This window comes from Mastigoproctus giganteus, chromosome 3, assembly GCF_048544385.1.
Source record: "Mastigoproctus giganteus isolate SK-2022 chromosome 3, ASM4854438v1, whole genome shotgun sequence".
Lineage (NCBI taxonomy): Eukaryota > Metazoa > Arthropoda > Arachnida > Uropygi > Thelyphonidae > Mastigoproctus > Mastigoproctus giganteus.
In genome coordinates, this window is record NC_143577.1 from 231,632,148 (window position 1) to 231,655,079 (window position 22,932).

The 22,932-nt window shown below is 39.2% G+C and overlaps 1 protein-coding gene across 3 annotated transcripts in view; it reads right to left on the reverse strand.

The window, feature by feature from the left end:
• The window catches only part of LOC150088835 (RNA-binding protein 5-like), a 405,596-nt gene that overhangs the window by 133,957 nt on the left and 248,707 nt on the right, over nt 1-22,932 (reverse strand). For all 3 annotated transcript variants that reach the window (XR_016546742.1, XM_090369695.1, XM_090369696.1), the window contains 2 exons: nt 7,411-7,468; nt 470-511 (listed from right to left, as the gene is read on the reverse strand). Coding sequence is in view for 2 of the 3 variants with exons in the window: in XM_090369695.1 (XP_090225821.1) it covers nt 470-511; nt 7,411-7,468 (100 nt within the window). In the remaining variant the exon portion in view is untranslated. The remainder of the gene's footprint in view (nt 1-469; nt 512-7,410; nt 7,469-22,932) is intronic.

Sequence of the window (22,932 nt, forward strand, 5' to 3'; positions counted from 1 at the left end):
GAGAAAGCTGAAGCTAAGCCATGACATAACACACTAAAGAATTGAACAGAAAAATTGCCCAAGGAACTTCCCTGAAACGATGCAATATACAGCACCACAAAAAAAAAATATAAACCCATATGACATTTATCTACAAACTTTATCCAAATGAACAGAAATTACAGATTTTACATTTAATAAGTTTCCAAAAAAAATTAAACTGCAAATTGAATGTTTCACTAAGAATTCATTATAGGTTCCTTTGTGTTTAAGTTATGAAATAAAATTATCAGGATTTCTATAGCTATTATCTTATTTCACATTCTTCATCATACATGAATAAACAGCTATCATACTAATTTCACAGAGAGAGATAACTAAGGTGAAGAAATTATTACCTGAGACAAGATTGCAAATTAAAAATCATAGCCAAAAAAAAAAAAATAATTCTTTATACTTTTTAACAATATATTTTCTTTTGAATACACACCTGATATTGCTGATATGTCTGCTGATTTGACTGGTCAGTAGCCTATAAATAAATAGGACTTTTTCAATTACAATCATATTTAAACATAATAAATGGTAATCATCAATCTGAAACCAATCCATATGATCAGTGCCAGAAAAACAGTAAAAGTCCTTTATCAGGTTGGTTATGATCTGAGGTAGACTGGATACCTGGACTTTTTGCCCACCCCCCAAAAAATTTTAAATCCTGTACTCACCAAAAAGAAAGCTGACATTCATTCCACTTCTGGTCTTCACAATGTAAAGACTGTTATATTTGCAATGTCATGTATTCCACGATCATAATTTGAGTTAACTAGCTTGAAGCATAGTAATAGTGGCATGTAATGCAAGAAAGCAAGCATATGAGATTATGTAGAATCAGCCAAAAAAAAAAAAAAAATCATACAACCATTCCCTCTAAATGTTTGTCCAGTTCCTCCTTAAATTTATTTAACCTATCAACTTCCATGACAGATGGAAGTTTGTTTCAGCAAACCAAACCACCCACTGGCTAAAGGGTTCTGCACATCTATTCTACAGCTGTCTTTCCTCAATTTGAATTTATGTCCCCTTAAGTTTGTAATCAGAACAAGTGGAAGAATCCCATCAGAATTCAGTGTGCTCAACCCATTCAAGGCCTTATACACCTCAATCAGATCGCCTCGCAGATGCCTAGTCTCCAGCCGCTGAAATTTGCAGAACTTAAGCCTCTCTTGGTAAGAGGATCCCTTCATTCCCCTCACCAATCTTGTTGCCCTGCTCTGCACACGTTCAAGCAAATCCACATTCTTCCTAAAATAAGGCCTCCAGACCTGTACGCAGTACTCAAAGTGTGACCTGACCATTGCCTTATACAGAGGGACAATCGCCAACCGGGCCAGCCAGGTGGGTAAAGTTCCTGCCTGGCAACCCAAAGGTTGCGGGGACGAATCCCATCTCAGGCTTGGATCAGAGTAAAATGCAAAAACTTTGGGAGGTGCATTATGGTTCGTGCTGATGCACGAACAACTAACAAAAAAAAAAAAAAAAAAAAAAAGAGGGACAATCCCCTCCTTTTCCCTGCTAGCAAAATTCCTGTATATCATTGACAAAACCCCATTACCTGTTCTGGCAGCCTGTCTGCATTGCTCAGAAAACTTCATATCTGCCTGCACAATTACTCCCAGGTCTTTTTCATTTTCTACCACCTTAAGTGTAGTACCACACAGTTGGTACGTTTCTCTGGGGTTACTTCTACCCATATGCAGTACTTTGCATTTGCCAATGTTAAACTTCAGTTGCTACTTCTCAGCCCATCTGCCCAAATTTTCTAGATCCTGTTGCAGTTGCACACTGCCATTACTGTCATTAACAACACTGCCAACGTTTGTTTTATGATATTAGGATGCATTAAGCATGCGTTCTCATATCATAAAAGCAGCCGCTATTTGGATTGTATTAATGTAATCATGATTACATAATATTACAATAAATAATATTATTGTAATATTTATTCACTATGTTATATGATTAATGTTATAAAATTGTTGATTTTGCATTTATATTATAAAATCAATTAACTATACTGATTTTCTGTGCAAGGTTTCAATGTAATATGTCACTACCAAGATAAGTGTTGCATCTGGCCATGTACCTGGTGTTATGTAACAAGCGGAGTTCGTTATGGTTCATTGGGAAGGAAGAAACAAGCTAAAAACCGCTAGGAGATCAAGACAAAGCTGGGAAAAGCTACTCGTCATAATAACACCTCTGTATTCGATTTACATGGAGTATGAGTCTTCAATGTTTCTGAAACTAATTTAAGTACCTTATAGCTAATACAATAGTTTTAAGGTTATATTGATATTTAATCTGTGCTTAAAATTGAACTGGATTGTGTGGATTAGTACCCAAGACATGTCAAGCCATAAGCATATTGCATCTAGAAATGAAACTTCTACTTGAGACCCAGTAACTCAGTCTCACTTATAAAGTACTCTATATTCATTGTATTACTGATAGGATTTTTAACTTGTCCTTTTTTCCAAATGGCAATATAATTAACTGCTCAGACAGAGGGATCCTAAACTGTTGGCTTGCTTTTTTTTTTTTTTTTCATGCTGACAAAAATTTGGTAAATTTTCAAGTCAGCGTACAAAATACGAGGTGTGACAATAAAGTTCCCAGACTGTTGCAATAAAAAACACATACTGAAGGAGATCAAAAATAGTTTTAATTTTATTCAAATTAAACATCACCTGATTGAATGCACTTATAGCACCATTCTAAAAGATTGTGAAAAAGTCAGCAAAAGCATTCAAAGGGATGATGTTCAGTTCAGCAGTTATGGTTTTCCTTATGCCCTCAACATCCTGAAATCTCTTTCCTTTGGGAGCAGTTGTCATCTTTTTCTCTTTTGAGTTTTTCTTCAGAGCACTGGGTTACACCTTGATTAAGTGGCAAAAGAGCTGATGTCACATTACGTAGGAAGTACCCAACAGTGATTGCATATAAGCCACTCACTAGGCAATGAGGGATGAAATTATTTAAAAAACAGCCAATTTTTTTCTATTCTCCCAGCTCATCTTGTGATCTTAGTCTCTGATCCGTTCTTTGTAGATTATTGATGACATCCAAGAGCCTTTTGATTTGCACTACATAGTACAGTTGGCAGTGTCTTTTAACCATCAAGGCTTCTAGGCTTTCCCAACGATTAGAGAGGAAGCTTCTCTGTGCTACACGCTTTGCCACCAGGAGAGAATTAATCTGTTGTTTTGCCCACCCCCACTACATTTCTCACCTTTAAATGCAAGCATTTCATCCAGTATAAACAATAAAAAAAAATTTTTCTTTCAGTAATGAAAGTGTTGTTCTTATCAGCAGAACATTTTTAAAATGATTCTCCCTCCGTTTTTCATAGTTTCAGTGTTGACAGCTGAACTTGTGCTGTACCTCTTTTTTTTTTAAGACAGTTCACTAGGAGTAAAATTTCTAGACAAAATACATCAGAACACTTGAAATTTTTAATATTCATCCAATATCCAAGCCATTCATCCTTAGTTTTTAAGTTCTTAATTTCCATCTGTGGCAATGATTTTTGCCAGCAGCACCATCAACCATTCCAAGATCCAATACTTCAACTTTCGTGCTCTGATCCTACCCAGTGCAGCTTTCTCTAAGCTTTCAATCTTTTACAACCATTCAGAATGGTGAACAATGTACTTTTAAGAATGTTGAACTATTTAGTGATGTAAATCTTAGAATGCTCCTGTTAGTTAAGAAAAACAAAATCTAAGGAAGTGCATCCAATTGATGTGGGTGGACAATGCAATGTTGAGTCTGATTGGTGTGACATAAGCACTGTGAAAGGAAAAATGAGAGTAGGTGTGTGTTATAGGCCTAATGAATCCGATGAGTATAATGAGCAATTGTGCAGAGAAATAGAGTGGGTCACTCAATTAGAGTGTCTGATAATGGGAGATTTTAATTTCCCGGATATTGACTGGAATTTGTGGTTTGGTCACTCACACACTAGCAAGGCTTTTGTGGATTTATTGGATGATTGTTTCCTACAGCAGAAGGTTCCGGAGGCAACTAGAGGGAGTAATACTCTTGATCTGATTATCAGTAGTGATTCTTCATGCATCAAGGATCTGCAGATAAAGGAACCACTAGGTGGCAGTGACCACAGTGTGCTGAAGTGGGATTTACTCAAAGAGGCAACTACCATCAAGGGTAAAGGGAAGGGTTTTTGCTTTCGTAAAGGTGACTACGGTGGTCTGAGACAGTATTTAAATTCTATACGGTGGGACCAACTGATGATGTTACCAACAGCAAATTCAAAATGGGAAGCATTCAAAGAATTAATCTTGGAGGCTACTAGGCATTTCATGCCGACAAAGAAATATTTTTCAAGGTTTAGGCCTAAATGGATGTCCGATGAACTAATTAGACATGTGACACAGAAGCCTATGATAGATATAAGCTGTTCTGTAACCAAGTTACAAAGGAGGTTAGGCAGGCAAAGGCAGATTATGAGAAATCTTTGGCAAAGGATGCAAAGAAAAACAGCAGAGAGTTCTTTACTTATGTAAACTCTAGAAAGAAGGGGATGAATCAGATTGGTCCACTTGATATTGATGGTTCAACTGTTGATGATCCTGCTCAGGGAGCTAACAAACTAAATGAATATTTTGCATCTACATTCACACATGAGGAGTTATTCAGGGAGCAGAATGCCAGAGGTGTATTCAACTCTGGCAGTAAGATAGTAATCTTGTAATAACTGAGAGTAAAGTTAAGGAGAAATTGTTGAAGATAAACATAAGAAAGGCACCCGGGATGGATGGAATCTATCCAGTTATATTAAAGGAGGTGGCAAAGGAAGTAAGCAAACCCTTAGCCATAATTATGAGAGCTTCCCTGGACTCAGGGGAGGTACCCATAGACTGGAGATGTGCAAATGCAACCCCAATCCACAAAGGAGGATCAAAAGGAGACAGGTAATTACAGGCCTGTTAGTTTAACTTCTGTTCCAGGGAAATTAATGGAGGCACTGGTTAAAGAAGCATTGTAGGATCATCTAGACAAGACTTCAGTTATAGTTCACACACAGCATGGGTTTGTTAAGGGGAAGTCTTGTCTGACAAATTTGATTGGATACTATGATGCAATCATAAAGGAACTGGATGCAAAGAATAATTTTGATATCATATATTTGGATCTTAGAAAGGCCTTTGATACTGTTGCACATGGAAGACTGCAGCACAAATTGGAGCAGTGTGGCATTGGAGGCAAATTGGTGCTATGGATAAAGGGATGGTTGAGTGGGAGAAGACAGAGAGTGGTAATCAATGGACACTGCTCTTCGTGGACTAATGTTATTAGTGGAGTCCCTCAGGGTTCAGTGTTGGGTCCACTGTTGTTTTCTGTATTTATAAATGATATTGATGATGGTATATCAGGCTTAATGTCCAAGTTTGCAGACAATACGAAGGTTGGCAGGGTTGTTAATGACACTAATGACAGTAAACTGCTGCAACAGGATCTAGAAAAGTTGAGCAGATGGGCTGAGAGGTGGCAAATGAAGTTTAACATTGACAAATGTTAAGTACTACATATGGGAAGCAGTAATCCCAGAGTAACGTTTCAACTCTGTGCTACCACACTGACAGTGGTAGAGAATGAAAAGGACCTGGGGGTAATTGTGCAGGCAGATATGAAGTATTCTGAGCAGTGCAGACGGTCTGCAAGAGTAGCTGATAGTGCCTTGTCAATGATATACAGGAATTTTTCTAGCAGGGATAAGGAGGTCACTATCACCTTGTATAAGGCAATGGTTAGGCCACACCTTGAGTACTGTATACAGGTCTGGAGGCCTCATTTTAAGGATGTAGAGCTGTTGAAAAGAGTACAGAGAAGGGCAACAAGATTAGTGAATGGAACAAAGGGTTGCTCTTACAAAGAAAGGATTAAGTTTTGCAAATTACAGTTTCTGGAGACTAGGCACCTGCGAGGTGATCTGATTGAGGTGTATAAAGCCTTAAATGGTTTGAGCATGCTAAATGCAGATGGGACTCTTCCTCTTGCTCAGAATAATCGCCTGAGAGGGCATAAATTGAAATTGAGGAAAGACGGTTGTAGGATAGATATGTGCGGAAGTTTGCCTTTAGCCAGCGAGTGGTTGATTGCTGGAACAAACTTCCATCTGTCGTTGTAGAAGTTGATAGCTTAAACAGATTCAAGGCAGAACTTCACAAACATTTGGAGCGAGTGGATGGGTGAAATAAGGGTTTTTTTTTTTTTTTTTTGGCTGATGCTATATAAGCTTGCTTTCTTGCATCATGTGCCTTTGCTAATGCTTTATCTACAACTTGTAAAATCTCAATATTTTCTACAATTGGCATATCTATAAACATACAGTCTATACATATTGCATAATGAAATGAACTTTTGAAGTTCATTTCAATGCATCAATGAGTATGAGAATTTCTAATGAGCATAGGAAATTGCCAACAAGTGATCTCTCATGGTCAGCCTGTAAGCCTGTCATTAGCTTCAATAAATTAGTATTTTCATTTTGAAATGTGAATACTGTTAAAAAAATAAAATAAAATAAAATAGAATGGCAGATATGTTTGGATCATTATCATTACAGAGAATGTGGCCCCTCTTTCAAGGTTGTTATAACAAATTTAAAACATATTAGGTTTATGGGTAATCAACTAAGACCATTATATCAACTAAGTTGTTATAATGTGCTCTGGACATTAAAAAGAGGGTTGTTATAAAGAGCTTTGACTGTAGATATATTTAGCTAAGAAGAATAACTAGACATGAAAAATAAAGCAAAATTGTGCCCCCAAAAAAAAGTCATCAGGACATTAGGTCCAAACCTGGAGGGAATATGGGAATAAGCAGGACAACTGGTCACTAAGCTCACAAAGAACTATGTGGTATACCCTGAATAGTTCTAGAGGAATGTTAGTAAATTAGAACAACCAGAAACAGCTTTCAGGGTTAATTCATTTCCATAAATAGCAACTTATGGCACACAAGGAGGGAGGGGGGGGGGAGTGAAATCCATATGAAGTCAGGAATCTCCAGATTTTGCCAAAGCATGACTTTATAATGCAACAACAGTCATGATGTTCAAAGGACCTTCTATACTGTGAAGAGAATGAAGCTTCTAATGATATGGCAAAAGTGCCTTTGTTAAATTTGTTTACTTAATAATTTGAGCTAGATGGTTCATTTCATCATTCTAGTAAGAATAAGAGTAATAAATATTGCATAATGAAAAGAGGCAGGAATTTTTCTAAGAACCATAAGCAAAATGCAATTTTATGTTTTTTACCAATACAACTAAGATTTCTGGAAATAAAATGTTTGTATATAAATATAAATAAGTAGATGTAGAAAACCTGGTTAGTTCCTTACCTGGTTAGTCCATTGGGCAGCTGCCAAAGCTACGCTTGCAGCATTTGCACTTGCGGCACTAGAACAAAAAAGTTAATTCATTTTGAATATACACAAAATTCAATGTAGTTGCATTTCATTTGAATAAAATCTATCAGCACATTTAAATTCCTAAGCAGACTCTACATTCATTGATCAATGAAATACGAACAACCTTAACACTGTGAATAGCACAACATGCTGACACTATTTTAAAGGACTCGTGTGGCCCACCCTAATCAGCTGTTTATGGAACGTTCATTACACAGAACTGTCTCATAGTCTGATATTAAATGTAGCAACCACAAGTAAACAGTGCAATTTAATTAACTACAAAAGGCATATGGTCATAAGTATCAGGATGCTAAGTGCCGAGCCAGTGCCAGTGATAGAACATTTATCACTGACCATTCCCACACAGTATTAAAGTTAGAGCAGCAGCTCGTGGAAAAACATGCAGCAATCCCAAGCAGTCTAATGGAAAATATACTACTTCAGAGGCTGAGAGAAGAGTAGGCAATCTGATTCAAGCCAACAAGACAGTTATGGGGGAAATTCCACTGTGCATTGGCACAGCACTGATAATGGACATTACCAAGAGTAGAATGGGCCATATACTTCTGTCTTCCATAAAAATAGAGGTTACTCTGCTGCTTGGGTGAAACGAAGTGTTCACCCAAAAGCGATGTGTTAGCGGTTTCTATCACCACTAACACATCACAGACAGATGACATATACAGTGCCAATAAGCTCATCAGGTTTCATACTTCATTAATGTATGAAGTACGAAATATAAGTATGAAAACTTGATGAATATTAAATACTTCATTTATATTTCATTAATGTTTCATACCATGCAGACTGGCAAAGTAGGCACATGTGTAGTGGGAGCATTAAGTCAATAGACTCCTCATGTGCACACAACAGGCCAATATCAATAACAATGCTAGGTCTAGGACAGGCATTCTATACCTGGTGCTCACATACACCAGTACTACCTTAGGATTATGTGCTCTGCAAGAAGGTCATGAAATGGTGTTCATAACCACAACATTCCCTGCATACAGTGTAACCGATCTACATTTAAAAATGCTTGGTTCTCAACAAAGAATGGCTAACCTATTAAAGCAGTCACCACCAAAAAAAGCTGAGAATTTCTGGTCAAGAGGATATTTTATTGTGGGATGTCTGGCACTTGCAACAATGTTTGACAGAAGTAGACTATATGAATAGTGCTGCATACCAGATATATACATATTAATATATCCTGTGTTACACAATGGTGGTGATAAATATTTTCCAGCAGGACAATACATATATATATCATGGCAATGGACCAAGGCATGATTCAAGGAAGATTTCAACTATTTCTTCTTGTTTGAACTTTTAATACTATTTAGGAGCTTGGAGGGCAGCTGCCAACATACGAATCTGTTTCAAATTTCTTTTACTTAGTTAAATGCATATCAAAGAGAGGTGCTGTAACAACAATTTTCAATAACCTGTTTCAGTAAAAATAAACGGCACTTGAAAGCAGCATTTTTGTCCATCATGCACTTTACAGCTGTGGACAGAGAAGGCAAAAGCAATTCAAGAGTATTTCTATGTGCAACGTATCTGCAAAAAATTAACATGGAGAAAAATTACCTTTTGAAAATGACATGATTACCAGATTTTACAAATTATGAAATTGCTATTTACTTTTACTGCTAAATCCAGACAAGTGCAGATTTGTATGTTTTTATATTGGTTCAACTGAATTTATGTATATTATAATCACTATTTGGGGCTCGTTATTTTATTTTTTTTTATATATATGACTTGCCTTATATTTGTGGTACATTTCAAAACTCTAAATGTGTGCGGCATGTGCATGCCCATTTCTTGTTTCAGCAAAGGAAATGGGATGCATTTATTTCAGTGATAAAATTAATGTATCATAAGTTACATTAATTGTGTGTATCATACATTAAGCAGTACTTTTAAAAAAATAATGGAGATAAGTTCCTTTTAATACTGAATGAAAGTATATTATAATCATAACTTATACCCTTGTTAGCATTATATATAATATATATATTATATATAATATTATTATATAATATATATAATATATTATATTATTATATATATAATATATATATATATAATATCGGTGTAAAGACACCATAGTTAACCCATATATTTGAGCTACGATTGTAGCGTAGAAGGCATCGTTTTAATTGTATCTCATAATGTGGCTGCCTTCACAACCATATAGCTACTATTGAATTACTTCAAATAAATAACGCTTCTCTAGTAGAGAAGACTACTGTTATTTATTTTCAGCGTACCACCACCCAGACGATAGTTTCGAAGCTTTTTGGCTTCGTCATCAGTGGGCGGGTAGGTAATACAATATGCCATCTCAGTTGCGAAGTTATATCCACATTATGAGAGATGCCAGAAGGGTGTGGTGGTAATGTATTTGGAAAATTAAATGCACTAGGCATAATCCTTATGGGTTTTGATAATTAACTATATAATATCGGTGTAAATACACCGATATTATATAGTTAATTATCTATAAACTATGGTGTATTTACACCAATATTATATAGTTAATTATCAAAACCCATAAGGATTATGCCTAGTGCATTTAATTTTCCAAATATATATATATATATTTTTTTTTTTAATTAGTTCAATAAAGTATAAATTAATTTTATTTAATTACACTGAACAACAAATTTTGGGTCAAACCTTGTTACAGGCATGAAAGTAAGTTTACTTTATAGATTTTGGTGTGCTAAACACAGAAATAGTGCTTAAAATGGCAGATTGGCTTTTGTTTTCAATATGGTTTTACGAAAGGCTCCTCTTTGGAGCATGCCATAAATAAGGTGATCATCAGAACCAATGAGTTTGATAGGTGTTATGTTCTGGGCTTGTTCATTGACTTTCATGGGGCATTCGATGCCCTGTGGTGGGGTAGTGTCCTCTGCAGGATTAGAGCATCCTACTGTCCCGGTGTGCTTTACTGTCCTTTGAAGGACTATTTCCATAAAAGGTTGGAAATAGCCCTTACTATGACCAGATTGAGAGATCTGTGGAGAAAGGCTGTCCACAGGGTTTGATCCTGGGGACGGTTGTCTGGAATTTTGTTCTAAATGAGTATCTTGCCTTGCATGATGTGGAAGGTACCAATACTGTAGCTTATGCACATGATCTCATCCTTCTGGTGGGGGAAACTCACACAAGGAGTTGGGGGGGGGAGGCTGAAGCCAGCTTGACCCTTTTGTTATAAGTTACAAGTTTCTGAGCATAAGTCTAAGGATGTGCTGCTGAGGGGACGCCTCAGCTGGTCGTGGCCACAAGTTTGTCACTCTGGGGATTTTTCCCTTCATGGGACAGAAAGTCCTGTAACCAGGGGTTTACCTTGAGGAGCGGCTGATGGTTCTGGCTCAGGTCAGAAACATCAGCTTATGGGCATATGACAGGCTCCAGCGAGTCACCCGCATGGATTGGGGCATTAAGGGAGGAGCCCTCCACCCCCTTTATGATCTTTGTCCCAATCCTAACTTATGCAGCTGGGGCTTCGGGAGGGAGAGTCCGGCCTCTGTTCAGAGAGAAGGATCCAACATGTCTGTTAGATTCTTCTCTCTGAACAGAGGCCTGCTCTTCTTGGTATAACCAGGGCCTGTAGGATAGTGGCAACGGATGCTTTGTGAGTGTTGACTGACAAATTGCCAGCCGACCACCAGATTGCTAGGGCCCACCTACGATACTGCTTCAAGAGAGGGATTCCTGAACCGACTTTTGGCACATGGTCATGACCAGCTGGGCGCGGCCTTTAACATAACAGCAGGGCGTATGCAGATTAATAATGAGTAAGAAACCATATCTTCAAGAACTGCTGGGAGTCAGAATGGATCAAGTAAAGATATGAGCTATGTTAGGATAACTAAGAGTAAGAACAGGTGCACGTATACTTGCAAAAGCCGAGAATTAGGGTTGAATTTGAAAGTGTCTGCAATTCTGCCCAGACACGATAGGAGGGAGTATATGATGAGAGCCTTGTCGATCAATTCGGCCCTGGAAAGATTGTGCAAGGCTCAAGGGGTAGAATTTTTTTCAGGCTGGACTGTACTTGTTAACAGGAGAGATTGCTTCTACAGGGATGGGATACACTTAAATAGAAAGGGTGCAAGAATATTTGCTGATGCTATCAAGGCAGTGTTAGGTGGGTCGGAAAACTGCTAGCTTGGGGGGAGACAAAGACCAATAGATTGACAGTAGCCACTGGCAGAGGTGAAAGAGATTCTTGCACTGCTTCTATTAGAATGAGCAGAAGCCTGAAAAATAAGATGCATGGTATTTAGCATTAGCATTAGCATTAGTAGAGGCATATGATGCAAGAAAGCAAGCTTATTCAGCATCAGCCAAAAAAAAAAAAAAAAAAAAACCCTCTCCCATTTCACCCCTCCGTTCGGTCGAAATACCTGTCCAGTTGAGCTTTAAATTTGTTTAGGCTATCAACTTCAACAACAAGTGATGGAAGTCGGTTCCACCAACCAACCACCCGCTGGCCAAAGGCAAATTTCCGCACATCTATCCGACATCCGTCCTTCCTCAATTTGAATTTATGCCCTCTGAGGTGATTATTCTGAGAAAGATGAAGAATCCCATTGGCATTGAGCATGCTCAAACCATTCAAAGCCTTATACACCTCTATCAGATCACCTCGCCGGTGCCTAGTCTCCAGACTCTGTAATTTGCAAAACTTAAGCCTTTCTTCGTAAGAGCAACCCTTTGTTCCATTTACTAATCTTGTTGCCCTTCTCTGTACCCGTTCCAGCAGCTCTACATCCTTCTTGAAATGAGGCCTCCAGACCTGTATGCAGTACTCAAGATGTGGCCTAACCATTGCCTTATACAAGGGAATAATCACCTCCTTATCCCTGCTAGAAAAATTCCTGTATATCATTGACAAGACACCATGAGCTACTCTTGCAGCTCGTCTGCACTGCTCAGAGAACTTCATATCTGCCTGCACAATTACCCCCAGGTCCTTTTCATTCTCCACCACTGTCAGTGTAGTACCGCAGAGTTGATACATTGCTCTGGGGTTACTGTTACCCATATGTAGTACTTTACATTTGTCAATGTTAAACTTCATTTGCCACCTCTCAGCCCATCTGTTCAACCTTTCCAGATCCTGTTGCAGCAGCATAGCGTCAGTAGTGTCCTTAACGACCCTGCCAACCTTTGTATCATCTGCAAACTTAGACATTAAACTTGATATCCCATCATCAATATCATTCATAAACACCGAAAACAACAATGGACCCAACACTGAACCTTGAGGAACTCCACTAATAACATTAGTCCACGTTGAGCAGTGTCCATTGATTACCACTCTCTGTCTTCTGCCACTCAACCATCCCCTTATCCATAGCAGCAATTTGCCTCCAATGCCACACTGCTCCAATTTGTGCAGCAGTCTTCCATGTGCAACAGTATCAAAAGCCTTTCTGAGATCCAAATATATAATATCAAAGTTATTCCCTGCATCCAGTTCTTTTGTGACTACATCATAGTATCCAATCAAATTGGTCAGGCAAGACCTGCCCTTAACAAAACCATGCTGCGTCTGAGCTATAACTGAATTCTTGTCTAGATGATCCTGCAGTGCTTCTTTAACCAGTGCCTCCATTAATTTACCTGGAACAGAAGTTAAACTAACAGGTCTATAATTACTTGTGTCAGCCTTTGATCCTCCTTTGTGAATTGGGGTTACATTTGCACATCTCCAGTCTATGGGTACCTCCCCTGAGTCCAAAGAAGTTCTCATAATTATGGCTAGGGGTTTGCATACTTCCTTTGCTGCCTCCTTTAATATAACTGGATAGATCCCATCCACCCCAGGTGCCTTTTTTATGTTTATCCTCAACAATCTCTCCTCCACTTTCCTCTCAGTTATTACAAAATCATCCAGCTCACTGCCAATGTTTACTTTACCTACATCATTCTCCTTCCTGAATAACTCCTCATGCGTGAATGCAGATGCAAAATACTCGTTTAGATTGTTAGCCACCTGAGCAGGATCCTCAACTGTTGAACCATCAATATCCAGTGGACCAATCTGATTCATCCCTTTCCTTCTCGAGTTCAAGTATGTAAAGAACTCCTTTCTGTTTTTCTTTGCATCCTTTGCCAAGGATTTTTCGTAGTCTGCCTTTGCCTGCCTAATCTCCTTTGTGACTTGGTTACAGACCAACTTATATCTATCATAGGCTTCCATGTCACCCATTAATTTGTATGTATCCCATGCATTTTTCTTCTCTGCCACATGTCTCATTAGTCCATCTGACAACCATTTAGGCCTAAACCTTGAACAATATTTCTTAGTTGGTATGTAAAGCCTGGTAGCCACCAAGATTAGTTCCTTGAATGCTTCCCATTTTGAGTTTGCTGTTGGTAACATCATCAGTTGGTCCCACTGTATAGAATTTAAATACTGTCTCAGACCATCATAGTCGCCTTTACGAAAACAAAAGCCCTTCCCTTTACCTCTGATGGTAGTTACCTCCTTGAGTAAATCCCACTTCAACACACTGTGATCACTGCCACCTAGTGGTTCATTTATCTGCAGGTTCTTAATGCATGAAGAATCACTACTGATAATCAGATCAAGAGTATTGCTCCCTCTTGTTGCCTCACGAACATGCTGATGTAGAAAACAATCATCCAATAAATCCACAAAAGCCTTGCTAGTGTGCGAGTGACCAACCCACAAATTCCAGTCAATATCTGGGAAATTAAAATCCCCCATTATAAGACTCTCTGATTTACTGGCCCACTCTATTTCCCTGTACAATATATTATTATACTCATCAGAGTCATTAGGCCTATAGCACACTCCTACTCTCAATTTTGATTTCCCTATGCTTATGTCACACCAAACTGACTCGACACTGCCCTGTCCATCGATGTCAACTGGCTTCACTTCCTTTGACTTTATGTGTTTCTTAATTAATATCATAACCCCTCCTCCCCTCCTGTCCTGTCTATCCTTTCTATATACATTGTATTCCCCAAATTCCAGTTCCGCATTACTTATATCTGTGTGACACCACGTCTCTGATATCCCAACAATATCTGCCTTTGATGTTTTGAGCAATACCTCAAATTCATCAAATTTATTTACCAAACTCCTAGCATTGGTGTACACGCAGGTATACATGCACCTGTTTCTATTCTTAGCTACCCTAACACAACCCATGTGTTTACTTGTAACGCAATGACTACCAGCAGTCTCTGAAATATCCTGCATCTTGTTTTTCAGACTTCTGCTCATTTGAATAGAAGCAGTGCAAGAATCACTTCCACCTCTGCCAGTGGCTATTTCAGAGACTGCTGGGAGCCATTGCGGTATAAGTAAACACATGGGTTGTGTTAGGGTAGCTAAGAATAGAAACAGGTGCAGGTATACTTGCGTGTACACCAATGCTAGGAGTTTAGTAAATAAATTTGATGAATTTGAGGTATTGCTCAAAATATCGAAGGCAGATATTGTTGGGATATCAGAGATGTGGTGTCACACAGATATAAGGGATGCAGAACTGCAATTTGGGGAGTACAACGTCTACAGAAAGGATAGACAGGATAGGAAGGGGGGAGGGGTTATGCTATTAGTTAAGAAACACATAAAAACCAAGGAAGTGAAGCCAGTCGACATCGCTGGACAGTGCAGTGTGGAGTCAGTTTGGTGTGACATAAACATTGGGAGATCAAAATTGAGAGTAGGAGTGTGCTATAGGCCTAATGACTCTGATGAGTATAATAAGGAACTGTACAGGGAAATAGAGTGGGCCAGTAAATCAGAGTGTCTTATAATGGGAGATTTTAATTTCCCAGATATTGACTGGAATTTGGGGGCTGGTTACTCACACACTAGCAGGGCTTTTGTGGATTTATTGGATGATTGTTTTCTACATCAGCATGTTCGGGAGGCAACTAGAGGGAGTAATACTCTTGATTTGATTATCAGCAGTGATTCTTCATGCATTAAGAATCTGCAGATAAATGAACCACTAGGTGGCAGTGATCACAGTGTGCTGAAGTGGGATTTACTCAAAGAGGTAACTACCATTAGGGGTAAAGGGAAGGGTTATTGCTTCCGTAAAGGCGACTACGATGGACTGAGACAGTATTTAAATTCTATACAGTGGGACCAACTGATGATGTTACCAACAGCAAATTCAAAATGGGAAGCATTCAAAGAACTTATCTTGGAAGCTACTAGGCTTTACATACCAACTAAGAAATATTGTTCAAGGTTTAGGCCAAAATGGATGTCAGATGAACTAATGAGGCATATGGCAGAGAAGAAAAATGCATGGGATACATACAAATTAACACATGACACAGAAGCCTATGATAGATACAAGTTGATATGCAACCAAGTTACAAAGGAGGTTAGGCAGGCGAAGGCAGATTACGAGAAATCCTTGGCAAGGGATGCAAAGAAAAACAGCAAAGAGTTCTTTACTTATGTAAACTCTAGAAGGAAGGGGATGAATCAGATTGGTCCACTTGATATTGATGGGTCAAGTGTTGATGATCCTGCTCAGGTAGCCAACAAACTAAATGAATATTTTGCATCGACATTCACACATGAGGAGTTATTCAGCGAGGGGAATGCCAGAGGTGTATTCAACTCTAGCAGTAAGCTACAGAATCTTGAAATAACTGGGAGTAAAGTGGAGGAGAAACTGTTGAAGATAAACACAAGAAAGGCACCCGGGGTGGATGGGATCTATCCAGTTATATTAAAGGAGGCAGCAAAGGAAGTAAGCAACCCTTAGCCATAATTATGAGAGCTTCCTTGGACTCAGGGGAGGTACCCATAGACCGGAAATGTGCAAATGTGACCCCAATTCACAAAGGAGGATCAAAGGCTGACACAAGTAATTATAGACCTGTGAGTTTAACTTCTGTTCCAGGAAAATTAATGGAGGCACTAGTTAAAGAAGCACTGCAGGATCATTTAGACAAGACTTCAGTTATAGCTCAGACACAGCATGGTTTTGTTAAGGGGAAGTCTTGCCTGACCAACTTGATTGGATACTATGATGCAGTCACAAAAGAACTGGATGCAGGGAATAACTTTGATATTATATACTTGGATCTTAGAAAGGCTTTTGATACTGTTGCACATGGAAGACTGCTACACAAATTGGAGCAGTGTGACAGTGGAGGCAAATTGCTGCTATGGATAAAGGGGTGGTTGAGGGGGAGAAGACAGAGAGTGGTAATCAATGGACACTGCTCATCATGGACTGATGTTATTAGTGGAGTCCCTCAGGGCTCAGTGTTGGGTCCATTATTGTTTTGTGTATTTATAAATGATATTGATGACGGTATATCCGGCTTAATGTCCAAGTTTGCAGACGATACAAAGGTTGGCAGGGTTGTCAAGGACACTACGGACACTATGCTGCTGCAACAGGATCTGGAAAGGTTGAGCAGATGGGCTGAGAGGTGGCAAATGAAGTTTAACATTGACAAATGTAAAGTACTACACATGGGAAACAGCAACCCCAGAGCAACGTATCAACTCTGTGGTACTACACTGACAGTGGTAGAGAATGAAAGGGACTTAGGGGTGGTTGTGCAGGCAGATATGAAGTTCTCTGAGCAGTGCAGACGGGCTGCAAGAGTAGCTCATGGAGTATTGTCAATGATATACAGGAATTTTTCCAGCAGGGACAGGAGGTGATTATTCCATTGTATAAGGCGATGGTCAGGCCACACCTAGAGTACTGTATACAGGTCTGGAGGCCTCATTTCAAGAAGGATGTAGAGCTGCTGGAACGAGTACAGAGAAGGGCAACAAGATTACTGAATGGAACAAAGGGGTGCTCTTACGAAGAAAGGCTTAAGTTTTGCAAATTACAATGTCTGGAGACTAGACACCAGCGAGGTGATCTGATAGAGGTGTATAAAGCCTTGAATGGTTTAAGCATGCTCAATGCTGATGGGATTCTTCCTCTAGCTCAGAAAAATCACCTGAGAGGGCATAAATTCAAATTGAGGAAAGACAAATGTTGGATAGACGTGCGGAAATTTGCCTTTAGCCAGCGGGTGGTTGGTTGGTGGAACAGACTTCCATCCCTTGTGGTGGAGGTTGATAGCCTAAATAAGTTTAAGGCTCAGCTGGACAGGTATTTTGAACGAACAGAGGGGTGAAGTGGAAGTGGGCTTTTTTTTTTTTTTTTTTTGGCTGATGCTGCATAAGCTTGCTTTCTTGCATCAAATGCCTCTACTAATGCTAATGCTAATGAGCTATGTTAGGATAACTACGAGTAAGAACAGGTGCACGTATACTTGCATGTACAACAATGCTAGAAGTACAACAAATACATTAAGGACAAACAGGGTAGGAAGGGAATAGGGGTTATGCTGTTAGTTAAGAAATACATAAAATCTAAGGGGGTGCAACCAGTTGGCATTGGTGGACAGTGCAATGTTGAGTCAGTCTGGTGTCACATAAGCACTGGGAAAGGGAAAATGAGAGTAGGAGTATGTTATGGGCCTAATGACTCTGATGAGTACGATGAACAATTGTGCAGAGAAATAGAGTGGGCCAGTAAATCAGAATGTCTTGTAATGCTGGCTTTGGAGGACGTCCGATCGCTAGATAGGGTGACATACCTCCTCGTGGTGGGTACTGTAACTCAGGGAGGGAGCGGAGATGCCATCCACAGTGCAAGGCAAAATTGTTGTTCTGTCTTAAGTGTCTTTGCCAGTTGAAAGAAAGAACTGTGTTAGTCACTAATTTGTTTGTTTGAATTACTAACCATATATCATGGTTCTGTTTCGAATCATGGCCTGAGCACCAAGCTGCATATGGGTGGAAGCCCAGGTAGCAGTCTTGGGATAAAGGTTCTTTCAAATGACAAATGTCCAGAGTATGGGAGCAAAGGTCATCCCAGGCTTCCACTATACAAGGATCCTGGATCTGAGATAAAAACTTGGCACCAGCAGCATGGTCTGATGATAGGCATTAGTAAGATCCTGAACCAGCCTGCACACCAACCCTGATGTCAACAGTATGGAAGCAAAGGTTACCCCAGTCTTCTAAGAACTCCAGATCCAGATAAAAATGTGGCCTGTCCTATTGGCTACTGGAGTTAATCCCTATCCTATAAATTACTGCTGACAGTGCCTCTTGCCTGTATGAACTTCAGGTTTCTGGGAGTACTGGCAAGAGGAGTCTGTCAGCGGGTAAGAATTTAATCTCTGAAATTGTCTTAGATTTCCTGTTTTCTATTGTAATGGCAATTCAAAACTTAAAATTTAATACTTTAGGACCATTATTTGCAAATTGTAATTGTATTAGTAAAATATTCAAATTTGTAACCCTTTCTATTTTTCTGTTCCCCCCCACCCCCAACAGCTTGGTATGATGATGGGAATCGGTAATATACCAGAAACGTCACCTTAATGTATAGTAATGTAGGCAAACAGCCTAATAAACTATATTATTAATTTACACATGGTATAAGAGGGGTTTTAATATAATAACCTTAATGGAAAACAACCATGTAGTGTCCTTCCCTAACTATATGAGGCCAACTCCTCTTCTCATAGTCCATATCCTTGGCATGACTATTCCACTTGCAGAGAAAGCAACAATAATTAGTGTAACCCTTTTGTAGTCCTAATAAAATGGCAATTACCTTTAAATCACAACATATCTGCCACTCATACTTCTGATAGTGTACACCTTAGAGGATGTTCTCCATGTTTGCATATTTCTTTTTTGTGGATGGCACACACAAGAAGTTTCGAAGGCATATTTCCATTGTGTAATAACACAGCCTTAAGGCTAACCTTAGAAGCATCTATAAATAGTCGCCATTCTTTGGGAATGTACCTCATGTTCATTGCTGCCATTAGACCATCAACATCCTTACAAAAGTGAGTTCACCTTGTGTTTGATAGAATTTATCAGTCTTTGTTTTCAGTACAAAATGTTGTCACTTTCACATAATGACCTAGAAGATTCCACTGTCGTAGCCTTGAGGCCAAAAGCTCTGCCTTATTCTTTGGCAGTTTGAGGTCCATGATGAGGTCATTAAGCTTACTTTCTGTGATCTTATATGGTTCAGAAGGATAAAGGTTTGGACAAAATGGTGAATCCCTTGATGTAGGTAACTGCTGTACTTCTTTGTGTATATCAAGTTGATATTCATTAGTGTCTTCATCTTCATCAGGGTGTACAGAAAAACTATAGGGTGGTTCAGGACTAGGTAGTACTTCACCGAGAGGGACGAATTGCAGATGGTATATTTGGGTATGTCACTGTCCACTTCATTGTCAACCCTCTTCTAATAGGAGGCACCATACAGAAGTAACAGTCTCTGACACGATTTGTTGGCTCTCTCCATATCGTGGCCACTGCAAAAGGCATAAAACATCCCTTTCAATTCACCCATGAGTTGAGTTTGGTGAACAGGTAGTGCAGCATATGTGTGGAGACTAGTTCTTGTTCTCCTCACCTAATTTACACTCAATCCGGACTATTCATACAATTACAGGGCATCTTACACAACACAAATGCTGTGCAAAAAGTAGAAATCACACAGAAAACAAATCATCCAGTATATAGCTGTATTCGAGAATTACTGCAACACAGTTGAAGACTCATTTGAGGGGACAACAACAACTTATCACGTGATGCAGAGAGAAGCAACAGTTGCCAATCACGTGATAAGAGTGTGGTTATACTGAAACTGCGGTGTTGCCATGCGTCTTGCAGAGCCGTAGTTGATAATGTAGAGTAACTCGCTAATATGAGACCCCAACTGTAATTTGAAAACAAGAGCCAATCGACAAATTCTAATGTGATTTGTGTTCAGCAGCATAATATTATTCAAGATTGGGTATTTTCATTTTTGTAACCTTTTACCAGTGTTATGTACACATTCTGGCAAAAAAATAACGAACCTTTATTCAGTATTGAATTGGGCTGCCCTTGTTTCGAATAACAGCAAGAGCACAGCATGGCATGGGCTCTATAAGGTGTTTTGGTCCAATTGTAACTATTCTTCCAGCAAAATATCGTGCAGCTGCGAAAAAGCTGAAGGGCATATCTCACACATTCTCAACAGGATTGAGATTGAGTGAATGTGGGGGCCAGGGAAGATAATGGAAATCCATGCAGCATGTTCGCTGAACCACTCTTGCATTATTCTGGCACAATTTACTGCTCCACTATCATCCATAAAGTGGCCATCATCTTTGGGATAAAAGTGTACACATTGCAGGGTGTAGTAAATCTGATACCAAATTCAGGTATGCCCTGGATGACATTTCACCTTCCACCAGTATCCAAGGACCCAGCCCATGCCAACAAAACATTCCCCATACCATGATTCCACCACCAGATGCTTGGGTTTTCTTATCAAGGCTAGAAGGAGCCATCACTTCACGAGGTTCTCGCCACACTCTCCACCCACCTTCGAGATAAAAGTGTAAACATTGCAGGGTGTAGTAAATCTGATACCAAATTCAGGTACTCCCTGGATGACATTTCACCTTCCACCAGTATCAAAGGACCCAGTCTATGCCAACGAAACATTCTCCATACCATGATTCCACCACCAGATGCTTGGGTTTTCTTATCAAGGCTAGCAGAGGCCATCACTTCACGAGGTTCTCGCCACACTCTCTGCCTACCATCAGTGCAAAACGAAGTGTATCATGGTTCAGCTGACCACATGACTGACTTTCTTCCATTGTCCCACTGTCCAATCATGATGTTCTCAGCACCACTGCAGACTGATTTTTCTGTTCTTATCTGAAACGGGTGGCTTCCAAACTGGCCGGCAACTGCTGACACCCAATTTCTTCAATTCCCTGTGCACGGTACAGATTGAAATATGAAGTTCTGGGCTTGGCTGAATTCAGATGTTATTTGCTGCACACCAGATGTCCTTTTTTTCATACACTCCTCCTTAAAGTATCATGGCTTCACTTTTGAACTATTATTTTTCGGCCACATTTACTCCTTTGACATGTGGAAGAACCGCTTGCTTTCTAATCATTAAAAACCTTTGAGATGGATGGTTTAGAGAAAGCAGTTATGCCTTTCATTTCTTGAATTGTGGCTCCTGCTATACGTGCACCCACGATAAGACCTTTTTCAAAGTTTGAAAGGCCACGCATATTCCTCATTCTGACTTCAAATTACTGCAGTTGAACAACCTGTGCAGTTCTTTACACTCAATGAGGCAATACATCATCACCCCACATCAGAGTTTTCTTTGCATCTATTTGCATTTCTTCTGTCTGTTTATTTAATTTTTTTTTCAACAAAACCCCAAATGAGAGGTATTAGAATCTATAGTACTTAGTACAGTGCTTGGGCTGAAAATCAAGAAGATGAAAGAAGATACTTAGATTTGAATTTCTGTAGATTGTAATTTTCTGGAAAGGTTTGAAGTTGGACAGTAAAGGGTGTTGACTTGCTGTGGCAAGTGTTTGGACTGCTTTGGAAAAGACAGAGAATGGGAATTATAGAAGCCAATTGAGAAGAATAGTGTCCATGGAAGTATCCATAGAAAAGGCATGCAGCAGAAATAGAACATTATGAGACAGAAAGTGGAGAAAGACTGTTGGAGATGAGTCATTAATTAGTTAAGTATCCTCTTTTGAATGGAATATAGAAGCCTGAGAAAGGTTTTAGGGGCACTGCCCCAGATGTGGGAACAATATTCCATGGTAAGGTGGATTTGTACAGAGTGAACAGCAAATAATGCCGAGAGCAAAACACAAAACCCAGTTTTTTTAGATGCAGAAGAAGCCATTTTTGTGATATGCCTATGCCAAGAGAAATTTGAAGTCAGGGTAATCCCCAATAAAGATATATGATCTTGCTTAGAAATCACTGTCATCAAACATAAGCATATAGGCAAAAGAATCCTTTTTTAAGATATAAGACAGGACTGAGTTTTAGAAGGACTTAAATCAACTAAGTTTTCTTTGTCCCACTAGAGAATTACCTGAAGATCAGCATTTAAGGAATTGGTAGTGAATATTTGAGAGAAAGTTGAAGGGTTGCAGGGCAAGGTTTCTCAAACTGAAAGGTGGAATGCAATGTGCATTATCAGCAAAATTAAAGTAAGATTTCTGGTCAATGGATGAAGGTCATTAATATACAAGTGGAAAAGAGTGGGAGAAAGAACTGAACATTGGGAAACACCAGCATTAGTGGAGAAGTTAGAAGACAGAGAGTCATCTACCAGCACCCACAGTGAGCAGTCAGAGAAAACTGGATATCCAATTACAAAAAACAGTCGGCCAAACATAAGCATGCTTGGCATAAAATTCTTCTTATTTAGAAGACTTTTATGCCAAACATGATCAAAAGCCTTTGAAATGTCAAGAGTAACTGCTTGAGTTTCACCAAATCTTCTATTGAATTTGTCCACAGATGGGTAACATAAGCTAAAA